General features: G+C 42.7%; 1 protein-coding gene across 6 annotated transcripts in view; it reads right to left on the bottom strand.

Moving 5' to 3' along the window:
- Nucleotides 1–1,170: 1,170 nt before the first annotated feature.
- PATL1 (PAT1 homolog 1, processing body mRNA decay factor) overlaps nucleotides 1,171–11,420 on the bottom strand; it is a 37,820-nt gene continuing 27,570 nt past the window's right edge. For 5 of the 6 annotated variants that reach the window (XM_079930053.1, XM_079930054.1, XM_079930056.1 and 2 more), the window contains 5 exons: nucleotides 9,629–9,788; nucleotides 5,606–5,761; nucleotides 3,523–3,614; nucleotides 3,278–3,427; nucleotides 1,171–2,960 (listed from right to left, as the gene is read on the bottom strand). In XM_079930053.1, the coding sequence (XP_079786179.1) occupies nucleotides 2,939–2,960; nucleotides 3,278–3,427; nucleotides 3,523–3,614; nucleotides 5,606–5,761; nucleotides 9,629–9,788 (580 nt within the window). In that variant the 3' untranslated portion in view covers nucleotides 1,171–2,938. Of the gene's footprint in view, nucleotides 2,961–3,277; nucleotides 3,428–3,522; nucleotides 3,615–5,605; nucleotides 5,762–9,628; nucleotides 10,816–11,420 lie in introns of those variants that run through there. The other variant, XM_079930057.1, reaches the window with a different exon arrangement.

Below are 11,420 nucleotides of genomic sequence, written 5' to 3'. Positions count from 1 at the left end.
GCCAGGACTTCCCTGGTGGCACAGCGGTTAAGAATCCACCTGCCAATGCAGGGGACATGGGTTTGATCCCTGGTCCAGGAAGATCCCACATGCCGCGGAGCAACTAAGCCCACGCACCACAACTACTGAGCCTGTGCTCTAGAGCCCGTGAGCCATAATTCCTGAAGCCTGTGAGCCTAGAGCCCGTACTCAGCAACAAGAGAAGCCACCGCAACGAAGAGTAGCCCCCACTCGCTGCAACTAGAGAAAGCCTGCACACGCCAACGAAGACCCAACGCAGCCAAAATTTTTTTTAAAATGTCTCATATGTCTAGAGATGAAGATGAACTGCAGTCCATCTATTGAAATTTATAATTCTGCTTTGTAGTTAAAAGTTGGAGAGGAGGGACTTCCCTGGTGGCACAGTGGTTAGGTTCTACCTGCCAATGCAGAGGACGTGGGTTCGAGCCCTGGTCCAGGAAGATCCCACGTGCCATGGAGCAACTAAGCCTGTGTGCTGCAATTGCTGAGCCTGTGCTCTAGAGCCAGCGAGCCACAACTACTGAACCCCGCATGCCTAGAGCCCATGCTCCGCAACAAAGAGAAGCCACCACAATGAGAAGCCCGCACACTGCAATGAAGAGTAGCCTCCGCTCACCACAATTAGAGAAAAGCCTGCACACAGCAATGAAGACCCAACGCAGCCAAAAAGAAACAAACAAACAAATTTATATAAAAGAAAAAGTTGCGGGCAAATGACAATGGTCGAAAGCAGCCTAGGTTTTTTTTAAAAGGCTTTTTGTTTTTTTGATAAATTTATTTATTTATTTTTGGCTGCATTGGGTCTTTGTTGCTGTGGACGGGATTCTTGCTGTAGTGGCTTCCCTTGTTGTGGAACACGGGCTCTAGGGTGCACGGACCTCAGTAGTTGCAGCACGTCGGCTCAGCAGTTGTGGCCCCTGGGCTGTAGAGCACAGGCTCAGTAGTTGTGGTGCATGGGCTTAGTTGCTCCGCGGCATGTGGGATCTTCCCAGACCAGGGCTCGAACCCACGTCCCCTGCACTGGCAGGCGGACTCTCAACCACTGAGCCACCAGGGAAGTCCTGAAAGCACGCTAGGTTTTTAAAGGAAAGTTATCACGTAAACATAAGATCTTTATGTGTTGTCTCCCTTATGACAAAATAAAAAAGATAAAAAATTAGGTAATAATATCCTTACCAATCCACAACACCAAGAGGTCTATCTAAATATGCTAGAAACACATTAAAAAGCTCAGAAGTAATAAATAGAAATGGAGGCACATTTTTTTTTCAAGTATACAATTTATTTTTATTTACAATACCCTATAAAAATGTAAATTTAGAAACTTTAATTTTTATTAATTAAAACCAAACAAAAAAGATAAAGCACAGAAAAGAAGAAATAATAATCAAGCCTTCACTTGATCGGTTGTGAAGGGAAGGTAGGAAAGGCGCCTAGTGGAAAATGATGGCAGAGGGCAAGCTAGGGAATGTCATGGGGAACAGCTGGTGGAACCTAGGGCCACTGAATGGGAAGAAATGGAGGTGGAGAACAAGGAGAGCTGGATATAACTGAGGACCTTACTGTTGTACATTTATGTGCAAAATGTTAAATCTCATTAAATATCATAACCTGTCCCCCCACTACATTCGAAAAGGCTAGAACAGCAAAATGTGCATCAGGACAGTCATGTGAAATTAATTCAGATTTAATTTTCTTGAGGGCTATAATCACCAGGGATCAAAACCCTTTATCCTGGTTGACTGCTGAATGGGGGAGGGATAAGTGACTAGGGTCACAGCAGGCTTGTCCCTGCTCGCATTCAGACCCAGGCCCCTGGCTGCCTGGGAATGGGACCTGGGTGAGATGAAGCAGCGAGGACGGCAGCTCTGCCCACAGTGTGGAGGAAACTGAAGAGCAGCACAGGCCGGACTTAGCTTCCATGGTTAGGTGTGGAGGTTTCTCCCCATGGCACCAAATAAAAATAGAAAAGAGAGAAGTGAAAGCATGGCTTACTGAAGTAGTCTCAGGAAGACAGACTGAGTGTGCAAAAGCTACACTGTGGAAGCGGGCTCTAGGTTAGGGTCATCTTGGGCAACCTTCCATGCACTCGAGGGGACAGGCTCAAGTACACTGCAGTTGTATCAGGAAAAAGGCTTAACCGTGTGCTGTTTTCACTGAGGTGGACAGAACCAAAGGAAATACAAGTGGGGAGGAGATAAAGAACTTCTCAGCCTAGAGCTGGGCAGCAGCCAATTAAGAGTTCTGGTTTTATTAAACGTGCTCCATACCCTATATTTATATGAAAACAAGTAGAACCCACCAAATTCATTACAAGAGGGACGAGAATCAGATTAAAAATACATCAACTGGTTTGTGGTTAAAGAAGGGTTGTGTCACCTAAATATTTCTCAATCTAAAATTCATTCTTTAAGCATCCTTTGGAGACCACATAAGTGTGTGTATAGGGGGATGTGTGCGCTCATATATATAGACTTCTACTTAATTGGCTCTCCTACAGTCATATTAATATGGGGCAATGAAAAAAGATTTCAGTAGGATGAGGGAAGGAATCCTTTGGCAAGCTACAATCTACTCTGAACTGGAGTAGTGGTGGTGGGATAAAGGGAGAGATTATATTTGTGTTTCTAGGGCAAAGAAAATGCAAAATTGAGAAGAATTGGGTAAAAGTAGGACATGCAGAATTGTAACACAGACGGTAAGAAGAAACCAGCAGAAGTATCACCCAGCCACATTTCACAGACCAGTGGGGAAATACCTGGCATTCAGAGCCAACCCCTGTGAACAGGAATCGGTCCCACAAGACGCTCTGGGGAATAAGCTACCTTCCCTCCCTCATTAAAAACAACACTCCATTGGTGGTGGCAGCAGTGCAGGTGGCAGCCAAAAGGAGGTACAGGACACATGTGGAGATCTTTTATCGTATCCCCTGAACTAGCCTACGGTACAAAGAAAGAGAGAAAGGAAACCTGTATAAATGAGTTAAAACAGAAGTCAGTCATTTGTATCAGAGTTACATCCTTGTATGCACTCTCGTAACAAAACACCTAAGGTATTTGTACCCTTCACATTTATTTAACAATGAGGGTTCTGCTGCATCCAATACAGTCTTTTATATCTCGCAGATATTCATGCATTTGACAGAAATCTTTAATCTCTTCCACCAAATGCAGTTTTATGCCCCCCCAGCCTCCTCAACATAACTTCTAAAGTGCCAACTTCAGTGAGATGTGGAACTCTCCTGTTTCCAACTTACTGCAGTTTTGTCTCCAGCAAGTTCAGTTTCTGTCGGTCAACGTAACGAGAAAACAGGGATACTAGATTTGTGGGTATAGAGACTGGCTTGGCCAGGGCTGCCTGGGGAATCCGCAGAAGTTCTCGGGTTGCCAGGAACATCACCTCCGTCCTGAAAGGGAAAATCAAAAATAACAATATAAAAAAAGAATGAAAAGATTACTTAAAAGAACTTAAAATAAGAGAAGAAACACAGTCTAGACTGACCACTGGTTGCTCTGCGTTGATTCTGAAGTGGGGTCTGAGCCCTGCAGGTCTTCCCCCCGGCTCAGCACGAGGAGGAGCAGTGACAGGCCGAACTGCGAGAGGAGACAGAGGGCGTCACACGGCGCTGCACCCAGTCCTCCTGGACCGCTGCTGCGCGGACCGCAGCGCTAGATGGGCAACGGCGCTGGATCAAAAGAACCCCACTGCTGTGCTGCTCTGTGGAATCGGGCCGAGCCGAGAGGCCGTGTCCTTCTCCTGGCACAGCAGCAACAAGCTCCCCCAAAGGAAGGAGGAAGCCCCAGTGTCCAGCGGTCCTCCACACCCCACCCCACCCCGACGGGACAGCCCTCCACACCCCACCCCACCCCGACGGGACAAGACAACTTCTCCTTGCCACGGGCAATGCGGGATTTAGTCCTCCACACCCCACCCCACCCCGACAGGACAAGACAACTTCTCCTTGCCCAGTGTCCAGCAGTCCTCCACACCCCACCCCACCCCGACAGGGCAAGACAACTTCTCCTTGCCATGGGCAATGTGGGATTTAGCTTTTCTCCTGTTCACCAGAACAGAAATGGATTAAAAAGGAGAGTTAAATGAAGACAAATTTTGATACAGAAAATTAAAGTTCATAGAATAAAAGACATTAAATAGAATTTGAATTAAGAAAAATGGTGTTAAGACCTGTGAGAAAACATACAAAGAAAGGTAACTGCGATGATCAGGGAATGAAGAGAAAATTTCCTTAAAAAAGGACACACATATCTGGAAATATAAAGGCTTAGAGAGGATGTTCAAGTCCTAGGTTAAATGTATGAATCACAGCTATAATGGACCATAAAGAGAAGCTGGGGATATTTTGGGATTCCATCCCCTCCTTTCTGAGTTCACCTCATACAGGATAACCTTGCCTTTCCAAAAAAGCTCCCTTCATGTCATTGTCGGAAAAACAACGGGTTACATAACCTTGTCTGACTTCATGCTTTTCTACTGTCTTTATCAAAATTAAAGCTAAGAGACCAAATAACATGGAAGGCACACAACTGATTACCCCAGAACCCCTGTCTTATGCCCCCTGAGGCACCATCACCCTCTCAGCCTCTGAGGTACTCGCGGCCCTTCCGAGCCATGCTTGGCAGGTTTTCAGGTATAAGAAGAAAGAGGCCTTGGGTCTGCTTTTCCCTCTACTGTAACAGACGGCCCTTAGTGAGTGCTCACTGTGTACCAGGCATTATACTGAACCGTTCACGGCTGCTTTCTCTTCTAAGAAACAGGACAACTCTGACACTGACCTCATCACCTCCACATTACAGATCAGGAAAGTGTGGCTCAGCAAAGTGAAATAATGTGTTCAGGGTCCCAGAGCTAGGATGTGGCAGAGAAGGAGTGGAAACCTGCTCTGTCTCAAAGCTCATGTTCTTCTTCTGTATCCAGCTTCCCCTAGGAGTCTCTGGGTCTTTAACCTGATATAGATGAAATATGAAATAGTCTCTTATGACAGAGACCGTTAATTATCTACCTAATACTGTATGCTTTCCTTCTCCTATTAGATCTATTTGTGGTGACAATGGCGTGAACTAAAAGACGTTCTCCAGCCTTCCCTGCAGTTTAGGCATGGCATGTGACTAAGATCTGGCCATTGAGATTAAGTAGAAGTTGGTGGTTAGAGCTCCTGGAAAAGGTCCAAATAAGGAGGACAGACAGCTACTCCACACCTCTTGGCTTTCTAAACACACCTCTCTTCCTGGTGCAAAGTGGAACCTTAAATTCCACAACCATCGTGGACCATTAGAGGTCACAAGCATGGCAGCCACTGCTAAGGATGGTAAAGAAGGGAAACTGAAGGAGCCTGTACCCCTGACACCATGCAGTCACCATACCAGATTTATTCCACATGAGATACAGAATGTTCTATTTTGTTGAAACCACTGTTATTTCTAGTTTTTATCACTATAAGCTTAATGTAAAAGGCTGAAGGAAGCCTTTTTTTTTTTTTTACAATTGCCACAGCAGTCATTATTTTTACTCATAACTCAAATTTAAACGCCTCTCAAAGTTCAGGGACATAAAAGGGCAAGGCCACCTTGTTCTGGAGCACAGCAGTGAGGTGAGGATTGCAGGGTGCTGGTGCAGCTGCACTCTGAGGTAGGTTCATTAGCTGTTGCAGAAGGCTGGTGACAGTCGCTGATGGAAGATGATAGAGGAGAAGAGAGAAGGGACTCAATAAGCATGGCAGCACCTGCCAAAAAAAAAAAAGGGCATCACATCTCGGCAACTGTTACTTCAGTCACACCCCATCAGTGGGCACGGATGGAAGGATGCTCAATTGTATATTCAACTTCCCGAGGCAAGATTTAACCAGAAAGGGCTGACAAGCCTAGCAGATACTACCAGCATCTTAACAGCGGATTCTATGGTAGCTACTGAGAACTTTTTCAACTCAACTTGTAAAGGAAACAGCATTACTTGTGTGAACCAAGGGTGTAAACGTCCCTTCTCAAATCCATAGCAAGATTCACGATAAAACATCAGTATTCCCTCCACAAATATTTAGATGCTTTAACACATTTAGATGTGTTCCAGGCGTGTGAGGTAAAAACAAATAGTAAACAGGACAGACCCTCAGGGGTCTAAGGCATAGAGGAGAAGCCATGAGTAAACTGGCAACTTTAATGCATTGTGAGAGGGACTCTAACACAGGTAAAATTCTCAGTGCTACAGAGTTATCGAGAAGTATTTTCAGAGTTAACTGTACCTTGTTTTATCTTTTTATAAAAGCTGAATGAGGAAATGATTAATCAATTTTTATAGATTATTAGAGAAGCTAAGTGATCAGAAACTCAGTGTTCGGTTACAAAGCTAGGAGCTGGAACCAGACTCCAAGGCTGCAGGATTCCAGCCTGCTGGTCCACTCATTCCGTTTTGCCTTAAGGCCCGGACTGGGAAGTTAAAATACAGAGCTACTGGTATAACTAGGTTATGACACTTGAAAGGAAATTGAGGGTGCTTCCAGCACTCAATGCCCATGGCATAAAAAGTGATGGCTGGTTCTACTTTAAACAGCATCCAAGGATGCAGAAAACTCCTTTTCATGATCTACTACTCTAAATAAACAGAGCTTTAAAAATGAAACCATTCTTAAACATACACAAAAGTACAAAGACCAGTATAGTGAAGTCCACATACCCATAACCTAACTTCAACAACAATTCAATCAACAACAGGTTGCCAACCTTATTAAATCTATATTTAAGATATAGATTCCCATATAAGATCATTCCATCCATAAATACTTCAATTGGCATCGCTAACAAAATCTCTCACAATATTATCACACCTAACAAAGTTTAATTCCTTAATTATCATCCAATATTTATTCCAAATTCAGTCTGTCCAACTGTCTCGAAAATGTCTTTTAACAGCTGATTTATTCTTTTTTTTTTTTTTTAAATGCCATCAGTTAATATAGTCCAACACAGCAAAGGCTTTCCTCAATGCTTTGGCCAGTATGGTACATGCCCATCCTAGCTTGATGGACATTCAGTCTAGGACCAGCAATGTGAATTATTATTTTTATTTTTAAAATATTTATCTATTTGGTTGCGCTGGGTCTTAGTTACAGCATGCGGGATGGTTAGCTGCGGCATGCGAACTCTTAGTTGCAGCATGTGGGACCTAGTTCCCTGACCAGAGATCGAACCCAGGCTCCCTGCATTGGGAGAGTGGAGTCTTAACCACTGGACCATCAGGGAAGTCCCAGTAGCTGATTTATTTTAATCATGATTCAAATAAATCCACACATTGCATTCGGCTGGTAAGGCTTTTAAAATCTGTTAATAGCTCCTTTGTCACCGTCCATCTCCTTTTCTCATGCCATTTATTTGTTGAAGAAACTGGGTCATTTGTCCCATAGTTTGGATCTGGCTAATTGCACCCCTGTGGTGTCACTTAACAGGTTTCACCATCCTCTGTTTTTTCCCATAAAAACTGATAATTAGAGGTTCGATTCAGTTCAAGTTCAATGGAGGGGTCAGGGTGGTGCATGGCAAGAAAACTTCATGGAGAGAGCTGTGTGTTTTCTACTGCATCACATCAAGATGCACATAGTGTCCGGTTGTCCCCGTTAGTGGTGTTAACAGTCAACACTGGGGGACTTCCCTGGTGGCACAGTGGTTGAGAATCCACCTGCCAATGCAGGGGACACGGGTTCGAGTCCTGGTCCAGGAAGATCCCACGTGAGGCGGAGCAGCTAAGCCCGTGCGCCACAACTACTGAGCCTGCGCTCTAGCGCCCGCGAGCCACAACTACTGGGCCCACGTGCCACAACTACTGAAGCCCACGTGCCTAGAGCCCGTGCTTCGCGACAAGAGAAGCCACTGCGATGGGAAGCCCGTGCACCGCAATGAAGAGTAGCCCCCACTCGCTGCAACTAGAGAAAGCCCGCACGCAGCAATGAAGACCCAACGCAGCCATAAATAAATACATACATACATACATAAATAAAACCAAAATATTAGTGGGTTCAGGTGTCGCCTGCCTGCTCCAACCACCGTAAAGGTCTCCATCCATCTTCTACCTAATGCTTTTGCAGCACCAGTAATGGCTGCTGCCTGGATTGATTGCTTTTCCATTAGGAGCTGTAAAACTGCAATTTTCTAATTTTATCATTTCTTTTGAATTTATTAGCTGATATACCTTCTATAAAGAAGAACTTTTCTATTATCACTCTCTGGTCACCATGACATTTGGTTGTAATGCGGCAGGATAAATGCTTCTTTTCCTTTATTTACCACTTTTCAGAATAATGAGTTGATAGCCTAGCAATCTCTGAAGGTGACTAGTGTATTTTTTTCATACCATTATGAACTCATTAAATTAAATATATTTGATTTACTTCAATCCACTCCTGTAGTTTTTCTTTCTGATGCAAATGATCCCATTTTGGCCACAAGGAGGCCCCTTTAAATTGGTCTGTGCATCTTTCACACAGGACCCTAGTCATCTTTTAGCCTCCATGCTTTCTGATACAATATATTCCAGAATTGTCTCGTACATTTTATGCCTCAGGACCTGGAACACGCTATTACGTCAAAAAAACGGTGTTTAGAGATGTGGTCTATTACTCTTTAACGCATACAGGTAAAATCTTAGCCTCCACACTTAACCAAGTTTTCCTCACTGGCAGATAAGCTCTACCAAAGCAGGCTTCTTTGGATTCCTAACTCTCAGCACCTCGAACTAGGTGCTATATTTCTAGGACCTAAATGTGCCTGGTACATAGAAGTATTCAATAAGTATTTGCTGAATGAAGAAATTCTTTCAATCCTATTATCATTTCAGAAGGAATAATTTTCACATCTTTCAGGTTCACGCTCATAAATTCTATTATTCTGAATCTCACATTGAGTAATACTAGCCCTTTGTACTAACCTTACCAATTCCTTGTTTTGAAATTCTAAGACTATTTTAAATTGTGCTAATCTTTCAAGTATTATGACACGCATAAGCAGAGAGCAATTCTTACCAAGAGTTAACTTATCAACTTGATAATCATGTTTCAAATTCCAGCCCAGTTTAGGTTAGATACAATTATTTAAAAGCACTGGCCCAATTCCTGTGGGACACCATTCAACTAAGTCTACAGGTCAATGTTAGCTACTAATAACAGCCCAATGAATGATACTTTATATCCAACAAAGTAACCAAGATCATAAGTTGCAAATTTAGTGAGCATCAGATTCAGCTGGGGATGTTGTTATAAACCCAGAAGCCCTGATCGTCTCTCTGTAAATTCTGATTCAGCAAGATTGGCGTAGGGCTGAATTATCTGCTTCCCAAGCAATTCTGATACAGACCACAGCTTTTACAACTACTTCAAATAAGACAGAATTACTGCTTTCCTCCTGTTTAGGAACATGGGCTGTTGGATAAAAAGTGACATTAAAAATACAGGCCTGGAGTAAAGTTTTTGCCTTAAATAATCATATCACTCTGCCAAAGATAAAAGAATACAAAAGGGAAAAGGAGACAAAAAGAAATCTGGATTCTAGAAATCTTTTCAACTATGAAGACCCAAAGGAAAGATGTCCCACACATGGCGGATCACCTCATCTTGTGCATCCTTCTTGATAAGGAAAGGGAGGTTCCTGGCTGTTGTCATGAGAATGTCAGCTGCTTGCTCTGTGGAGAGGAAAGGAAGAATACGGGCAACCATTCTCTTCCCTTTTCTGATGCACATGATCTGTACAAAGTGGTCATCACTGGGCCTGCAGGGAAAGAAGAATGCTAACTTAGGCCAGCAAGAATAATGTAAAAAATCCCTTTTTTCCTCTTACATGTTACTGAGTGAACACACTGCATTTATTTTCACTCTACAATTATCTGTACTACAAAATAGAATTACTTCTCCAACTCTCAACCAAATAATAAAAAGTAATTCTTCGGGGCTTCCCTGATGGCGCAGTGGTTAAGAAGCCGCCTGACAATGCAGGGGACATGGGCTCGAGCCCTGCTCCGGGAAGATCCTACATGCCACGGAGTAACTGAGCCCGTGCGCCACAACTACTGAAGCCCGCACGCCTAGAGCCCATGCTCTGCAACAAGAGAAGCCACCGCAATGAGAAGCCCGCGCACTGCAACAAAGAGTAGCCCTGCTCGCTGCAACTAGAGAAAGCCCACATGCAGCAACGAAGACCCAAATGCAGCCAAAACTAAATAAATAAAGAAGCTACTGTGGAGTTTTGGTATAGTCTCAAAGAATAATAAAAAAAAAAAGTAATTCTTCGTTTCATAAATACTGAAAATCATCATTTCAAAAACTGTTATGTTAAAGAATTGATCAAACTATTTGCATTAATTTCCTTTATTAACTTTTAAGTAACTATACAAACGACATGGGTAAAACAGCAAAATCTGAAAATATATATAAGAAAAAAGGAATAAAATATTCATAATCTCAAAGATAATTTATTAGTGTTATCATTTTGAAGACATTTTTGCTGTCTATTGTATATTTTTATCTTTCATTTAAAAGAAAGGGTCCATGTAATTTATATGGCTTTGTTACTTGACTTTTTTCACTCAACAACTTCTTGTGAACACTCTTCTACGGCAATAAATAATACTTTAACTACATACATTTTAATGGCTGCATAACAGTCAAATCTATGGATAAACCCAAACTTATTCAACCAGTTCCCTGTCAGCCCGACTCCAGAAAAGGTGTGCCGAAAAGAAGGTCCTTTTTGAAGTTCTGTTTTGCGTGTGTCCTGGCTTAGAAGAATCATCAATTCTCTTGAATGGGCAAAGAGAAAGGGAGTGATTAGGAGACACAGTCCTCTCGCATTCATCAAATAAATATTGTGATTTATAGAACATTTACCATTAGCAAGATTCTGTTCCAGATACTGGGTTGGAGAGAGATGAGAGAGATATAGAGAAGTTATATTAAGGAGCTTAGTCTCCACTGGAAAACCAACTGGTTTCCATAGCAAATAAGTATTGTATGGAAATCCCAAGGAAGTGTAAGTGTTATAATACTTTCCCTCCTAGTAGGAAAGAAAATACATAAAGATCACAACGTTGAACATTAGTAAGCATAAACCAGATACAATCTGTAAGCTCAACAACACAAGCTAAATAATGCTCCCCACTGTATCTCCAGTGCCCAGCACAGTTCCTAGCAGATACCTGAATAGGTACTTGCTGAAAAAATGAATTCAGGATAAACAGATTTTTTTCCTGGCTGGAAAGAATTATGAAATATTTTACATGAAGTGGCATTTGAGGCCAAAAGGAAAGACTTCGAGCTTACTGAGATGGTAAGGAAGGATATCCAAAGGGTAGAACGTATAAAGTTCAATGTAGCAGAGGAAGGAGTCTAGCTAGTCTATGTTTTT

The sequence above is a fragment of the Stenella coeruleoalba genome, assembly GCF_951394435.1.
Source record: "Stenella coeruleoalba genome assembly, chromosome: 8".
Taxonomy (NCBI): Eukaryota; Metazoa; Chordata; class Mammalia; order Artiodactyla; family Delphinidae; genus Stenella; species Stenella coeruleoalba.
This window is presented reverse-complemented; position numbering and strand designations above follow the sequence as displayed.